The 18,340-nt window shown below is 36.4% G+C and overlaps 1 protein-coding gene across 2 annotated transcripts in view; it reads left to right on the forward strand.

Moving 5' to 3' along the window:
• The first annotated feature begins 1,632 nt into the window (after positions 1-1,632).
• LOC120626298 (V-type proton ATPase 116 kDa subunit a1-like) overlaps positions 1,633-18,340 on the forward strand; it is a 56,713-nt gene continuing 40,005 nt past the window's right edge. Inside the window, exon 1 of one of the 2 annotated variants that reach the window (XM_039893764.1) lies at positions 1,633-1,943. In XM_039893764.1, coding sequence (XP_039749698.1) covers positions 1,898-1,943 — 46 coding nt within the window. In that variant the 5' untranslated portion in view covers positions 1,633-1,897. Of the gene's footprint in view, positions 1,944-8,046; positions 8,173-18,340 lie in introns of those variants that run through there. The other variant, XM_039893765.1, reaches the window with a different exon arrangement.

An 18,340-nucleotide genomic window follows, 5' to 3' on the forward strand; every position in this document is an offset into this window, starting at 1 on the left:
AAGTAAACGTTAATAATCTGCCACTTGGCACGTTGATCCGCAGTCACATGCCGTCAAAACATAGCACGCGATGCCACTTTTTGTTAAGGTCCTTTCTATCTCATTTATTTTCTATCTCTCTCTCTCTTTCATCTATTTCCTGTCACCTATTTTCTGTCATGTATTTTCTGACACCTATTTTCTGTCATCTATTTTCTGTCATCTACTTTCTATCATTTATTATCTGTCATTTATTTTCTATCACATATTTTATGTCATCTATTTTCTGTCATTTATTTCCTGTCATCTATTTTCTGTCATCTATTTTCTGTCATCTATTTTCTGTAATTTATTTCCTGTCATCTATTTCCTGTCATCTATTTTCTGTCATCTATTTTCTGGCATTTAATTTCAGTCATCTATTTCCTGTCATCTATTTTCAGTCATCTATTTTCTGGCATTTATTTTCAGTCATTTATTTTCTTTCATCTATTTTCTGTCATCTATTTTCTGTAATCAAGACTATGGGGAGCAGGTAGCCCTACGTTGAATGTAGGACACGAGGAGACATGCATCCTCATTTGTTATTGCGTGCGACGGAACTCGCATTATTCGTCGCGACCACTGACCGATGAATTGCAGTCTCTTCTTTTCATCGCTTAATTTATAACTTGGCATAGACCGTAGACGCAGACAAAACAGATAATACAGAGCAACCTTAATATAAGGTACCTCATAAGACGACTTTGTCGATTTGACTAATTCTTCGTAACATAGGTTATTTTAGGCTTTGCTTATGAATTAAATTAAATAATTAAATTTCTTCGAAATAGAAAATCAATCCATCCATCCAAATGAACCCACACAGCCTTTGACTCGGAAGTAGGGTCGCCGCCCAGTACACCAATCAGCTGTCAAGTTTTCTTTTTGAGATGTAAAATATACCTACCTTTTGACGACCTCCCTGGCACCGGCTCCTCCCGGCAGAGGTACGGGAATTTATAATTTTGAATTTTCTCTGGTCCAGTCTGGTGGGAGGCTTTGGCCGTGGCTAGTTACCACCTTACCGACAAAGACGTGCCGCTAAGTGTTCAGTGTTCCGGTGCGATGTCGCGTAGAAACCGATTACGGGTATGACTACCATACTGCCTAACAGGTTAGCCCGCTCCCAACTTAGACTGCATCAACACTTGCCACCAGGTGTGAGAGCAGTCAAGGGCTAACTTATAGTAGAAAAAAACCTGTACCGATATTGTGTAAATTTTTCTTTATTACGAATTTGTAACAATCAAAAAAGTGTAAATACCTCTAATTAACGAAATTTGTCATGTATATGTGTGTACTATAACCACCTATACCCTAATCGTGGCGTGCACTGGGTTTCTTACCAAAGTATGCAAACAGCAGGAAAACTGCATAAACCGGCTAAAATTCTCCTCCTATACGAGTTACATATCCATTTTAAGGTAGGCAGTGCTTTTGTGCATCTATGGAGTGCACGCACTGGTGATCAATAGCCACCCACTTACATTGCATGTACTTAATAATCTTATCTTATTATAATTTCAAGATGCATTATAAATATATAATGCGCCATTCACAAGATTATCAGTCACACATATAGACAATACATATAGTTACATATAGTTTACATTACGAAAAACAATTAATACATTGTTATTTTATATCGGTGTTTATTTGGCTGCTCATATTTCAACTACATAAAACTTCACTAAATTGTCAAAACTAAAATCTTTGTTCATCATGTATAGGAATGATGTTACCAGCTTCTACTTTTAGTTAATACATAAAAAATATGGTTCTATGTACTTCTAAATCTGATGATTTAATTTTTGAGATCTGTGTACAGTGGTAGAAGTGTTTGTGTGAAATATTGAAGGAGGCGGGTAACCTAAACATGGCAGACCAACCGCAAAGTTATACGAGAGGAATCGAGTTTGTAGGTAAGTCGTAATGTGTGCTATTAAATTATAACTATCAAGTTTTAAGAAACAGGCATAAATTAAAATTACCCTAGACTAGAACTAAGTATAGCAGTAAAACGATACAAGTTGAGGGAGCACCATACAGTAGTTTATCCAAAGAGATTTTTTGCGAAATTTCTGACAGCCGATTGCCGATAGCCGGCAGCGACCCTACTTTCTGAGTCCAAGGCCGTGGGTTCGATTCCCACAACTGGAATGATGTTTTTCAGCGTCTGGGTATTTATCTGTATGTTATAATTTTTATTAGTGTTTTTACCTACACTTAAAGGAATTATCAATTTTATAAATTTAAAATGCATATAAAATGTGTATTTGTATTATATTCATCAGCTATCTTAGTACCCATAACACAAGCTTCGCTTACTTTGGGGCTAGAGTGCGATGTGTGTATTGTCGTAGTATATTTAAAAAGAAAAATTAAAAATCGTTTTATTCACTTCAAACTAAGCCTAAAAAATTATTGCTTAAATTTCTTTTCTTTAATTTTACTACTACAAGTTGTTATTAGTTTAAGTTTCTAGTTTTGTATTACACTAAATAAAATATTACCAGTTCTTTATGTTAATTTTAATTTCTTATGAAGTGAAAATATTTCTTTTAAGAATAAATAGTCAATAGTCATTTATTCATAAATATTAATATTATATGTCACATAGTAATTATTAAATAATAAATTATCTCATGCAAATGTATATGAATTCATAAATTCATTATAATATTATTCTATAATAACAAATAAGTAAAGTCAATCTTCACAATATTTTACTTTCCAAGAATTCATTATAACTGTAGAAAGCCTTCTCGAATATACACATCGCCTTCCAGCCCCAAAGTAAGCGTTTTAGGGTACTAAGATTACTGATGAATACTCTAAATGTGAAACCTAAGTATTGAGGAGATTTGTAGATGAACTAGAGTTACATAGCTCAGAAAGTCGCGTAGCTAAAGTAGCAATGGCCCGGGCACTTAGCTCGACCTGGTGCCTTAAGGTGCTGGAATGAAGTCATTTTAATAGGCATTTTCTAGGCAAGCTCCAACCTAGACCTCATCATTACTGCCAAAAAGGCACGATTGCTGACTAGCCTATCGTTATTAAAAAAAGAAGCCTCGCCAACTGGTCAACTATAGCGCAATACATATACAAGCTATTTTATACCAAAGACTTTTTAAATTATGTGTTTAATGAGTAGGCATGAGTCACACACGAGGCGTGGTAAAGATCGCGTGGGTCAAAGGTGGTCCAATGACCCGTTATCCAAGTCTACGGTAACCAAATCCTTTGTTAATTTACTTAGCATAAAAAATAATTTTATTTGAACTCTTTATTTGTACACAGTTAGGAGAATAAAGGACGAATAGAAAGGAACACAATGACTGGAGTAGAATATAAAAGTCGGCCTTATTGCTTAGAAGCGATCTCTGCCAGGAAACCTTAAGATTAGGACAACAAGAGCTAGAACAAATAGGTGGTGTAAAATAATTTTCAACCTACATTTTATTGAACTTATATTCTGTATTTTTATTTGTGTACACAAATAAAAGACACGTACAGAAGAAGAATAAAAAAAACACAGGCAGAAGAAGAAGATACATAAACAGAAATTACACTCACACATTTACACATTAACAAACATTACTAAACAATTACACATTTTCTACTCTCATTTATTCTATTTAACAAAAGAAATTATTTAAATGGAATTTAAAATGAAATTGTGAATATTAAATGAAATGGCGGTCCTAGGAACATTTTACTCCTTCATCAATAAATAATAATAAAAGTATTACTTCAATCACACATCAAAAGTGTGTGCGTGTATTATTACAGTTACACGCACACACTTTTTTTTTAACGTTAGGCTGGCCTTTGACGACAATCATATGCCTATTGGAAAGCAATGATGAGGTCTAGGTTGGAGCACGCTTGCCAAGAAATAGCCTATTCACTCTTGCCTTAAAGGTACTAAGTTATACGTGTCAAGTGTTTCCTGCCACGTAGGTATAACTTAGTACCTTCAGTTGCCGGGAGACTTAAATCAAGCGAATAACACTATTGAATTATTCTATGTCGATCTTCAAGATGCAAGCTGCATGTATACAAAATTTCATTAAGATCAGTTTTACCTTAGAATATTTAAGAACATGCAGAAACCGTGTACACGACTTATATTGAAGCATCAAAACCACTCCACTTTAGAGCTGTTTCTCGAACAAACGGTTAGTCACTTCATACCATTTAGCAGTTGAAAGTAATTATTTTACCTCTTAAGTTCGAAACGTTTACCATAAAATGGGAAAATGAGAAAAGTTTGTGAGCTGGCAACATTCGTTTTACCAACATGTGTAAAGTGAAAAGCGCGCGGGGTGTTTCCACTATTTTTGGACACAAAGCACTGCATACAATAATGGCTGAATGAGGATTCTGCGTGTTCTTAACTCTGTCAGTTTTACCATGTGAGCCGAACATAGAAAACGTTGTATGGATTGTTGGTAGGTATCAAATTTCTTGTAAAGCTAGAAATAATTTTTCTAGTAGCTAACGTAAGTATTACTACACCAGTAACTGGGTTTTATTATTTTTTTGATAAATGCAGGATTTTATACAAACTTTCATCCCCCATTTAACCTTGGAATTGAACCCTCTTAGGGTTGGAATTTTCAAAAATACTTTCTTAGTATTGCCTTTACTTAGGATGCCTACGTTGTAATAACTATCTGTGTGCAAAATTTTAGCCCGATCCGTCAAGTGGTTAGAGCTGTGCGTTGATAGTCAGTCAGTCAGTTGACAGTCAGTCAGTCAATAAGTCACCTTTGTCTTTTATATATATAGATGTTGTATCTACACGGCCGTGATACGAATAGTGAAAAATAGCTTCGGTCTTTAAAACTAATCGTATTTATTCAGCAACGGATCCACTTGTGTATTCTGGAGTGGACGGAGTTATCGCTGTTCATACTCGTACATCAGTAATGAAAACATCTGTTACGTGTCAACACCTTCCATTGATACGTGTAATTCAAGTATAGGATTTAGGAACTGTAACGAGCAAAGGTCTGCAATCATCGTCAATAGCCTATAATTAAACTCTCCTTTTACTTTACAGATCCTTGGCTGAATCAATTATATCCTAAGGTTCGTCTAGTTATGGAAGAACATTTAAAACCTATTTAGACAGAATATTTTCACTCCAGTTGAGAATCTAAAAACATTTGTACCGAATAAAGTAAAAATAAAACTCTCAAAGAAGATTATCGCAAGGTATCTGGATTTTGTAATATAATACCTATCTATGAAAAAATTGAACTAACGCTACTAACAAAACCATACTTCACTGAAAATGTAACTAAAATAAAGAAAACATATGCAGCCCCTAGGTCCGTTAACTAAAAATTCCAATTACCTAAATACAATAACCTCTATTAGAAAAGAAAATTAAATTACGTAATACCCAACCTAATTAATCAGTTATTAAATTCTTTAAGACATGTCATAACAAAGAAAAATATGAAAATCAAACTAAAAGAATATTATCACCAACTCACACTTACGAAATACTCATAACGCATGAGAATTATAAATGATTACCAAAGCAGTTCATTACATTTAGTTCATTACTTTCGTTTCATTTAAAAGTACTTATTATTTATCATTAGTTACTTTAGTTAAGCATAAATGTAATTTTAGAATTTAGCGTGTTGTATTCACGACCAATGATTGTCGACGGCGCAGGGTGTAACGGTAAAACTCTTAAGAGTTTATGTTTTACACCTGTTAAATGTAACACTTTTTTTTTTGTATTTTTCGATGAAAAAAAATAAAATAAAGACCACTTCTGGACAAAATGCCTCTGCCATGGTGTGCACTTCGTAAATGCACAAAAGCACTGCCTACCATATTTTTTTGTATAACTTATAAAGGAAAAGGATTTTCCAATATATGCCATCTTCCTGCTTTATGCATACCCTGGTAAAAAACCCTGTGCACGCCACTGCTCAAGGAGAGGGTTTTCGTATCGTTTCGTGTCGTCGTTTTGGTATGGAATCGATAAACTCCATCGTGTTTTAAGGCTGGGAAATATTGTCTACTTGCGCTTTTTCGATTTCACACGGTACTTGGTTAACATATACGCGATCGAATAGACAGACGTGGTACAAACATGATAAAAAAACAAACAAACAAATTTCTTTTTGACAGTTGTTAAAATGAAATTTGACAGCTGGTTGGCGCAGCGGGCAGCGACCCAGCTTTCTGCGTCCAAGGCCGTGGGTTCGATTCCAACAACTGGAAAAAATTTGTTTATTTGATGAACATAAATGTTTGACAAAATTTTCAGTGTCTGGGTGTTTATCTGTATTTTATAAGTATTTGTATATTATAGGTGGATGTGGAGAACTATTAGGATAAATGTAAGGTAATGATTCGAAGCTTTACCTCTCATTTCCCGGGCCGATATCCGGAAAGTTAATCGTATGGCCATTGGTCTCTATACTTTAGTATAATTCAGTTTTTTTTTAATTTAGCATCTTGGAGACAGTAAGTAAGTATTTTTGAACGAAGCATTTCATTTCTTCAAAGATAAAATCAAAATTCTAAAATTCAGGTAGGCCTATCACAGGCACTTATGAAGCGTTCATACATATATGTTTACATAATTGTAAGGTGATAACTTCGTTCGCCAACTCAAACTTAAAGCTACGAGGGTCCCAAACGCGGCCTGGTGTAAGAAGAGCCCACAATAAACTTAGCCAGGTATTTTTTTTGTTATCACCATCTCACCATGAAGACCGAACTGACCAAAACTGAAATACGTACAAAGTTTTTTTTCCTTTGGTCACTCAAAACACCTCTAGAGCTCAACAGACTTTCAGACCTAAACATTTTTATTCAGGATCAGAGAAGGCTAGTGCTTGACTGCTTTCTCTCCTAATGGTAAGTGACGATGTATCAATCATGATCTGAATGTCACCTGCAAGGGGTATTGCTCCTTGTTAAATCCATATCTCTAATCGGTTTCCACGCTGCACGGAATAAGCTATTTATTTGAAAATAAAAAATAGAGACTACACTATAAAAGACTTTAAAATAAAAAAATAAATTTATTAAACTAAAAATATTAGCATTATAAATGCATCGAGAAAAGTAATAAAATTAAAATTAACTATGTGATACCATACTGAAAAAATTTGCTTTCAATCAGGGACAATAAGGGATCCACAAATCAAATTTCTCCCTAGGCTTGAATAGTTTTCCGGTAGAGTAGGTACACGTATATCTTAATCTTTCAACTTTCACCATTTAGCTCTCAAATCACTATGTACGCGAAAGATAAAAGTGTGGGTATTGATAACGAAACCGAATCGCCATTTGCCGAACATGGGGTGGTTCTATTTATGCAATTCACTAAGAGATCAGCGTCTATTTTGGTACAAACATGATAAAAAAACAAACAAACAAATTTCTTTTTGACAGGTGGTAAAAAGAAATTTGACAGTTGGTTGGCGCAGCGGGCAGCGACCCAGCTTTCTGCGTCCAAGGCCGTGGGTTCGATTCCAACAACTGGAAAAAATTTGTTTATTTGATGAACATAAATGTTTAACAAAATTTTCAGTGTCTGGGTGTTTATCTGTATTTTATAAGTATTTGTATATTATAGGTGGATGTGGAGAACTATTAGGATAAATGTAACGTTTATTATTTAGTATCCATGTTAACTAGAATAGGTAAAAAAATGTATAATGTTTTCTATCTCACTCTGTCCTATACATTTATTTGTTTGTTTCTTTATCTAGATATTATTCGGTTTCTTTGGTAACTTAAATAGGAAAAAAACAGATAAAATAGTATGTAAATTTCATTCTTTGCCGGCTTGTTCCTACACATTTTTGTATTTCTGTCTCTTACCTGTCGTTTTTTCCGTTGCATCCGGTTTGAAATCACAACGATTCTAAAGAAGTTTCACTTCAATAAAACATTTAAAGAAATTTTATTGGAAATTAAGTCCAACATTCTGGCAACCCAGTCGCAATTCATTAGGACTAGTCGCCGGGGAATGATCGCGTAGGACGGCCGTCCGCCCCACGTAATGTGCCAGCTATGTGCCGTGACATAAAAACAAAGAACACTAATTTATACGTGGATACAGTGATTTTGACCTGAAATCGTACAAGTTATTTCTGCCCAAAAATCGTGAGTAAACATTGAAACTTTTTTTTTAATTTAAGCAACTTTATATTCGTTTTATAGCGCATTGATATAAAAGTTGATAAAGACAGTTTTTTTTAATATAATTTTTAATGTTGGAACTTTTATAAGCGATAATTTATATGTCATACCTTTCACCCGAAATCACATGTATTTTATTTATATATTGTTCTTATTTTTTCGTACCAAATCGTTTTGACATTAGGTATGTTACAACAATTAATGTATTTTTCTTATACTATGTACGTAATAATTAAGATGTGCTCCAAATTATAAATGCGCATAGCTTATCAATCTATTTGTCACTGGCTTTTGGCACTGACCTCGTACGCTTATATTAGTTTTAGCGTTATTAAAAGTTAGACTTACTCTTTAACTATCTCGATGCAAAAATGTACGTCGATCCGTTTCTCCGTTGCTGCGTGAAATAAATAAATAATAATAAATAAATATACTACGACAATACACACATCGCCATCTAGCCCCAAACTAAGCGTAGCTTGTGTTATGGGTACTAAGATGACTGATGAATATTTTTATGAATTATATATACATAAATACTTAGAAAATACATATAAACACCCAGACACTAATAAAAACACTTAATGCTCATCACACAAACATTTTCCAGTTGTGGGAATCGAACCCACGGCCTTGGACTCAGAAAGCAGGGTCGCTGCCCACTGCGCCAGTCGGCCGTCAAATAAGTGCAAACCAACAAATACAGTTACTTAATCAAATTATGATTGATTTCTGCTATAATACTTAACAAAAATAAATACATGCTGATCTTCAAAATTTAATTTTTTTTACTTTTAATAAAACTTTATGAGCAATTCGCATGGGAAAAATATACGTCGATCTTTTACTCCGTTGCTGCGTGGAAAAGGAAAAAACCAACAAAGACACTATCCTATTTGAATTATGATTGAATTCTGCTAAAATACTTGATAAAAATAATAGGTACATGCTTCAAAATATAAGCTTTAACAAAACTTTATGACGCTTCGCACTGGCAGATATTGGTCAAAGGTGAAAGTTTTGTCTCAACCGGTGGAATTTGCGTAATTCAACAAACAAATAAACATTCATTTGTATAGGTATTTATAATATAACTGAAGCTACTCCTTAGCTTAGCTATGATAAATTCAATGCGTAAAGTTCGCAACGTACCTAACTTGCAGGGGCATAGTCTCGCAGAAAAAGAAACGAGCAAGCGAGCCAGTGGAAACGGCGTAGGGGGCGTTCAAAATGTACGTGAGATTTTTAAGGGGGGGAGGAGGTCAAGTCAAATCTCATCTAATCTTACGTTGGAGAGAGGGGGTTCTCGGCAAATATCAGACAATTTTTTTTCCTAATTGAAACAAAAAAAAATTATACTATTTTGGTCAATTGATCTTTTTACAATAACAACCCAACGCGTTAACGTAAGAACCCACATTTTGGGCTCGTTTGGGACCCTCGTAGCTTTAGGTTTCAGTTGGCGAACGTAGTTATCACCATCCCGTTACAATTATGTAAACATATATGCATGAACGCTTCATAAGTACCTGTGATAGGCCTAAATGAAAAAAGAAATTTTGAATTTTGAATTTTTGAATTTTAATACGTAAGCCATCTGCTTGGTACGTTACTATAAAAAAGATAAAGGACAGAACTCCTCAAAAGATAACCGCTCATCACTGAAAGCACTCAGTTCAATAGATAGTTGGTTTTTGTTTCGTTGGTTTATTATTCATACATTTCGAAGTAGGGTTTGTACATCGAAGTTATTGCGGCATTACACCATATTGTAAGTAGGTACAGTATTGATTTAGAGACGCATACTTGTAATAGTTACTTACCTAATTCGTTTATAACACAACTAGTTACGGCGTAAAAATTCTATGGCATATCTGACCTTTTAACTACCACTGTGCAAAAAAACATGGCGATATCTTGCTCTTTAAAAAACGAACACAAATCTATCCCACCGGAACCCAATTTTCCGGGATAAAGTCTATATTCTATTATTTAATATAGCTGTGTACTTCGACCAGATGAGTTCAGTCGTTCTGACGGGATTGGGTGACAAAAATCCATACAAATTTTCGCGTTTATAACATTACTCGCTACTGCAAGCGTCCTTCGTCAGATTATGTTGTTTACAACAAACAACGTGCGAACCGTTGGTTTCTCTGGAATAAAAAGCCTATGCTACTCCCTCGGTCCTTCCGATTAACTCTATGCCAAAAACCAAGATGATTGCTTTCTAGGTTAAAACGTAAAGGAAGGACAAACGAACAAACAAATAAACAAACATACTTTCGCATTTATAATGGTAATTAATAGGAAGGATGAGAAAAGTAGATTTATGAATGATTTGCAATATATAACAATACGCACCCAACATTCAAGTGTTGTACGTTCTTTCTTTATAACAAAGTAAAAGTAAGGACATCTACGTAGGTATGTTTGCGTGAGAACTGACAACTTTATTCACGATATGTGTTTATTTGGGATATTTAAATAAAATTTATTTTACTAGTTAATGCGTCATAATAAAACTTTCAATGTATTAAATACCTTTTTTCTATTGTTAGTGTCGTGCAATAAGGCGAAAGATAAAATTGAAAAGATTTTTATATTGTAACGACAAATAAATATAACTTCTAACGCGTGTACATAAGTACACACATGTCTTTTTAAATAAATAGAACCAAAAAAGTTAAATAAAGGAGGCAAAGTTCAATCTCTTCCTTTCGTACGTATTGGTGCCTTGTACGCTTTCGCTGTAAATCTCAATACAATGGCCACCAGATCGCATGTTTGTATCCATATTATACCTACCTATTATTATAATCAAAGGCGAATTTGGTGAGAAACCAGAAAAGAGCGAGAAGTTTCTGTTGAAGTACCTGGAAATATATATTTTGCGAGACGCTAGCCGATCATATTATAGTAACCTAGTGAAGTTACTAGCTAGCTAGGATTCGAACTCGGCACCGTGAAAGTAAAACCTACTAAACTTTAACCGATTCCTATATTACTGTAAAGATTTATCAAAATCCGTTCAGTAGTTTTTGCGTGACAGAGAATGATTTTTTATAAATATACTACACACATATACAATACACACATCGCCATCTAGCCCCAAAGTAAGCTTAGCTTGTGTTATGGGTACTAAGATAGCTGATGAATATTTTTATGAATATAATACACATAAATACTTATAATATACAGATAAACACCCAGACACTGAAAAACATTCATGTTCATCACACAAGCATTTTCCAGTTGTGGGAATCGAACCCACGGCCTTGGACTCAGAAAGCAGGGTCGCTGCCCACTGCGCCAATCGGCATTCCATATAAACTTTCGCATTTATAATATTAATAGGTTAGGATAGGTTTTAACCCGCACGAACTTTCTGTGACGTCACGTCCCGTTGCATACAAGTAGAGTTTGATTTCGCATTAATCGATGATACTAAATTAGATTAATTAGTTTATAGATAGGAATAATTAGGCCGCTGTAAACAATCGTAAGTTGGACCAATATTTACACTGGCACAAAAATAGGTACGTAGAAATAGACCTAACGTAGGGCTGCCACCAATACTTTATCATTCTCCCGAGTTTAAAGGTACACCTGGAGTGGATGACGTCATCTAAATCATCATCATATCAACCGATAGATGTCTCTTAAAAAGTTCAAAGTTTGTATTAAACGTAAGCTTATAGAAAAGTCATATTATAGTATAAAGGACTACGTAATCGATAAAAAAGCTTGGGTGTGAATTATTGCTCTAACCAGGTTGCTCTTCTAATCATTTAAAATGACATTGTGCGATGGTGATAACAAAAAAAAAACAAAAAAACACCCGGCTAAGTTTGTTGTGGGCTTCTTCTTAGACCAGGACGCGTTTGGAACCCTCGTAGCTTTAGTTTTAAGTTTGCGAATGTGGTTATCGCCATCATCGCACTACCGTGTAATTCTTATGTACGCATCAAAAGTGCCACCTCTGGGCCTACTTGAATAAAGATATTTTTGACTTTGACTTTGACTTTGATAGACGTCAAATGCTGTACATAGGTCTTTTGAAGGGAGTTCCAATTGCGTCCAGCGGCTCCCTGCGACGTCTGTCCACCTCGTTGGGGGTCGACCAACGCCGCGGTTACCAGTGTGGGACTGCCATTCCCAGCACCTTGGGACCCCAAAGTCCATCCGTTCTCCGAGCTATGTGCCCCGCCCATTGCCACTTCAGCTTCGCGACTCGTCGTTCTATGTCGGTAACTCTGATTCTTCTACGGTCTGGTCATCTAAATAATCGGTTAAAGACACACACACAACAACACAACAAAAAAATTAATGACTTGATTCAGTTACTGGCTTGACATTAACTCGAGCACTCAGAACTAGGCAAAACTACTAGAAAAAATTACACTAGGATAACACTAACACTACAATATAACGTAGAAAAGAAGTGCCACGATGTTCTAGTCGTAAACTTGTTCAACAGCGGATCACGAAGTCGAATTCCGGGTCAGGCCAAAAATTATAAGGTAATATTGTTCTCTTAAGGAATTTTCAGTACCAGTCAGGGAAAATAGCGGTGCTATCCCCCGTGCCTTCATTGGCGTGCATAGAGGGTCAGCAGGTAAACAACAAACTGGTGATATTAAATCTGGGGATAAGCGACTTTACAGGCGTCATTACATTGCTTATCCCTTCTGGGTACCTGCTGTTTCTGGGGCAAAATGGTTTCGTTAATAATGAAATTCCACTAGCCTACATTTAGTACTTTTTCAGAATAGGCTTTGTGGGAGTTATAAAGAGCCGACCCTTAAGTATTTATAACTCGTATTGGAGATTTTCTTCATTTTTTATCATCTGCATACCCTGTGCATATTCTCTATGCGAGCCACTGCGTGCCTTGTAGAGCACGTTCTCTGCTACAAAAAGCTCATCTACTTTAAATTATTAATTATATAATAATGACAGCGTTTGCAAAATACTAATGTTAATCTCTATAATCTATTGTTTATATTATTTATTTTCAACGTTGATAATTATATTCTACACTAGAGTGGCCTGCGGCTTTGCAATATAATATGGGACGCAACGTATTGCTACATAGTCTAAGTGTCTATCTCAATAAATCAATAAGCGATACAAAACGATTTCTGTTACACGGTTCTGTTACGATTTCTTGAAACGTCAAGTCGTACTGACTTGACGTTTCAAGACTAAAGTGATTATAAACTGGGCTTACTTGAAATAAATTAATTATGAATTTTTGGAAGTTTTTCCAATCGTAAGTACTAGGAGTGCCAAATGTTAAAACTGACTAGCTACTATTAACTTTTTTTTTAATCCACTCCTCCGCTCTCGGTGCTTTTAAGTTCCCAAGCAACCGGCGGTCTCCAGAGCGAGGAAATTTCTCAAAATAGGCACCGTTTTAAAGACTACTGCCTTCTGTATGCGAACCTTGATCCAACAACCATGCTAAAGCATCCCAAGCTGTGAGACAAAGGTTTTTGCGAGAAGAACATTGACTGATACGACTATCGGTACGATACTGCGATAAAAAAGTTAATTTATCATCATCATATCAACCCATTATCGGCCCACTACAAGGCTCTGGTCTTCTCCCACAATGAGAAGGGGTTAAGGCCGTAGTCCACCACGCTGGCCTAGTGCGGATTGGTGGCCTTCACACACCTTTGATCACATTATAGAGAACTCTCAGCTTTGACGGCCGAGTGGCGCAGTGGGCAGCGACCCTGCTTTCTGAGTCCAAGGCCGTGGGTTCGAGTCAGTGAATGTTTTTCAGTGTCTGCGTGTTTATCTGTATATTATAAGTATTTATGTATATTATTCATAAAAGTATTCAACAGTCATCTTAGTACCCATAACACAAGCTACGCCATACGCCATAACACCCTTAGTACCTTAAACATAAGTGACGCTTACTTCGGGGCTAGATGGCGATGTGTGCATTGTCGTAGCATATTTATTTTATTTATCTCAGCTATGCAGGTTAACCACGATGTTTTCCTTCACCGTTGAAGCAAGTGATATTATAATTGTTCAGAACGTACATAACTTAGAAAAGTTAGTGCTGGTATTCGAACTCGGCCCCCCGAAAGTGAAGTCGAGCTCCTACCCACTGCGCTACCGCTGCTTAAAAAAAAGTTAATTATCACTAATTAATTTGCATTCACAAATATGTGCAAAGAAAACAATGGCCAGTGTCACAGCGTACCGCTATTCGGTAATAATAACGAGTAAAGATTGTCAAAAGACGCGATAACATTCTCTGTGATAACCGGCGAGTATTTGGACGGCGGCCAGGTATAAAAATGGCGTCGTCTCAATGCAAGTCTGCCTGGGAATAGTAAGGTTGCCAGCACACCTCGCCCGGATCTAAGGCGCAGAATAGGTGATAGTATGACGACCTCGGTGACGGTGAGCGCTGTGAATTTAAGTAGGAGGTCCCGGGTTTGATTCCCGGCAGGGCCAATTTGGAAATTTATAATTTCTGATATTTCTCTTGTCTGGTCTGGTGGGAAGCTTTCGTGCTTTTCTTACAAAGACGTGCCGCTAAGCGATTTAGTGCTCCAGTATTGAATAGGGGTATGTCCACCATACTCCCTAACAGCTTAGCCCGCCACCATCGTATAGCCCGCTTGCATCATCAATTACCACCCGGTGAGATTGCAGTGGAATAATTTAAATTATATAGGGATATTCCCTCCTATTACCTTTTCCCGTGCTTTAGCAGGATGACACGTTTATTATATCCCCTGTCAGGGGATATAATAGGGGGATATAATTTTCGTCTGCCTGCCTTGCTAGCCCTGCTGATGGTAAATGATAATGCAGCCTAAGATTGTAGCGAGCGTACCTGCTACGTTGTATGACAGTTATATTTAACCCAAACGAATTGTAAGTAATGTAATTTAAAAAAAATGGGTTATTTCGTTGATAGGACTCGATAGTATCATTAGTTCAAAGGTCACCGCCTATTAACCTATGTCGTCACGCGGCCCCGCCGCAGGAGATAAGCAATTAAAAAGTTCAAATTAATTGTGTAGTCGACTGTGACCGTATAGGCTCTCTTTTTACGCTAGTACAGGGAAGTATTTTTTTTATTCCACCTCTTCTAATAAATTCCGAGTTTTTAATTCATAGTAAGCTGTGCCCTGTGGCTTCACCCGCACAAATTACGGGACGCAGCGTACTGTCTTCTCTATGGTCTACAACTCAATAATTCAGATACCTTTATTTTTTTAAACGTACTGTCATTGCCAAATATACGATTATTCTTTCAACTTTTTTTTATACCACACACAAAAAGCTCTTGACTGCAATCTCACCTGGTGGTATGTGAGTATGGTAGTCATGCCCCTAATCGGTTTCTTCGCGACATTGCACCGGAACACTAAATTACTTAGCGGCACGTCTTTGTTGGTAACTAGCCATGGCCTCAAAAGCAGTGAAAAGTTGAGATTTTGACCTGGCGCATAGTTAAGCGCTGTGATGTTATAATTGGCCGTCCTGGGCTACCATATTAGACTGCATTATCACCAGGTGCGATCACAGTCACGGGTAGCCTAGCAAAATTAAAAAAAAAGAGGAGCGAAGGACATACGAGTAACTTTCGAATTAACATGTTTTGTTAATTCGAAAGTTGTCTATTTGTTATATTTTTAAAATTTTGCGCATAATGAAGATGGACATAAGATACTTTTTATGGTTGTCTTGTTAGATGGGAAGCTTCGGCCATGGCTAGTCGCAACCCGAACGACAAAGACGAGGCACCAAGCGATTTAACGTTCCGGTATTATGTGGCGTAGAAACCAAAGGTATCCAAGGGCGTAACAAACTTTTACATCGTTATAACTAATATAAGTACTCGCCAAGTATTCAATATTCGACTGTTAATAAACTATACATTCCTAAATTTATTTTTTTGTTAAAATTCATATTAGTTTACTAAACAAAAACAAAAATAAAATATGACAAGAGAGAAAATGATAGGAGCAAAACCATATTGTCGTTGCCTTTTTAAAAATAGATTATTATGAAAGCATAGATTAGTCAAGGTCTCCTTATGGAAGACAGTTTAAAATACGATAGAACAAAAACATGCGGTATAAGCACGCGGTGCCGGAATGTCCGGCACGCAGACACATGTTTGCGCCAAAACATATCTTTACAGCTAATTGCTGTTTAGTCTGTTTCCTCCGAGTCTGTCTCCGAGTGCAACAACAGTCACCTAAATGTATAGTGTTACAGTAATTTTATTAAGTGGGTAAATATTTAAACTTTGGATAACTGAAATTTATGCCATATTTTTTATTTAATGTGCTGATTGATAAATCTTATTTAATTAATAAATAGTTTTGAAGAAATAATTTACAATTATATTTGATTCACAGCCAATGTTCATTTATTTATGCACTTTATTTGTACACCACAAATAGAAAAAAAAAACAATGGACACAACAAAAATAAACTTTAAAAGTAGCATACAAAGGGCGGCCTTATCGCTTAGTATATATCCTTATCTCTTCTAGGCAACCTTTGGAATAAGAAAACCAAAGGAAACCGATTGGTGGGGTGTATTATTATTATATACAGACTTACGAACAATTACACACTAATACTTATCCAGATTACACACTTAAAATACTAATAATAATAAATATAAAGAATAATAAACTCATGATGGGTATTTTGATATAAATATTTTCGATAAACCTTGTATGAGACTCTAAACGATGTAGAAATATCTCACGGCGTCTTAGTCGTTATCAGAAGCCCACTTCTGACTTACTGACTTATAAATTTGCGGCGACTGCCATCTTGGGCCGATTTTCATTAAACATAGCTTAAAACACTCCTGACCAATTAACCTTTGACAAAAAATGGTACATCCTTTGGCCGCGACGGGGGCACGCACGCACACACGCATGTACACACACACAGACCCACACACGCGCGCGCACGCACACACACACACACACACGTGAAAACGTGAAACCTATAACACCTTATTGTGTTTGCATTGGTGTTTAAAAACGAAGAAACCAGTGTAAATTGTGTAAGGTGTGAGTTGGAGAAAGTATTCTTTATTTCGAAGATTAGCTCAGTTTTGCTGCCCAAAGTTAGCCATCGGTTCAACCTTGACCTGCGACTCCCCGTTGACAGCTGCCGATTTATACCTAAATGTTAATCGCTTCAAATACAATTAGCGTCTATTCCTAGCTATTTCCGAAATAATTGCCTAAAATACTGCAATAGATACAAAGCAACGAAGCCCAACTCAAAAGGTGTCTGAGACCCTAATATATGTTGACTAGCGCTCTAGACTCGTTGGTTTAGTGATTAACATGTTCAACTACGAATCACGAGGTCCTGGGTTCGAATCCCGGGTGAGGACGTGTGATTTCTACTAAAGAATTCTCGGCACCTGCCCTGAGTTAGAATGTTGGCGGTTTCAGCCGCCTTACCTCGGTGAGCACGTAAGGTCTTTTGTTTATTCCACTGCAAGTTAGCCTTTGACTGCAATCTTACCTGGTGGTAAGTTATGATGCAGTCTAAAATGGTAGCGGGCTAATCTGTTAGGGAGTATGGTAGTCATACCCTGTGCTACATCGCACCGGAACGCGGTGTCGTCCTTGTCGGTAGGGTGGTAACTTGCCACAGTCAAAGCCTTCAACCAGATAAAACCACCACTTAATTGTGGTAATAGTCGTCAGAGCACACCAACTCGCGTTGATGCAGCGTTGTGGATCTATGCTCTAAAACCGTCTCTCCGCCTGACTGAGGCGAGGCCTGTGACCAGCTGAGGGATGTTTATAAGCTGCGGATTATGATGATGATGATTCAAAATTCAAAATTCATTTATTTCAAGTAGGCCTAATATAAGCACTTTTGAAACGTCAAGTCTGTCTGTGTGCAGTGACTCTACCACCGGTTCGGAAAGCAGATTCTACCGAGAAAAAGCCGGCAAGAAACTCAGCAGTTGCTCTTTTCCAATATCAACAATTTACATTTTACATTTTAAAATTCATTTTTCTATCTTGTGATGATAAACAGAGCAATATTGCGCAGGATAAGTAAGAAATGCTCTTCTGTCTTTCATAATACCACTATAAGGGTT

This window comes from Pararge aegeria, chromosome 9 (genome assembly GCF_905163445.1).
Source record: "Pararge aegeria chromosome 9, ilParAegt1.1, whole genome shotgun sequence".
NCBI classification, from domain to species: domain Eukaryota; kingdom Metazoa; phylum Arthropoda; class Insecta; order Lepidoptera; family Nymphalidae; genus Pararge; species Pararge aegeria.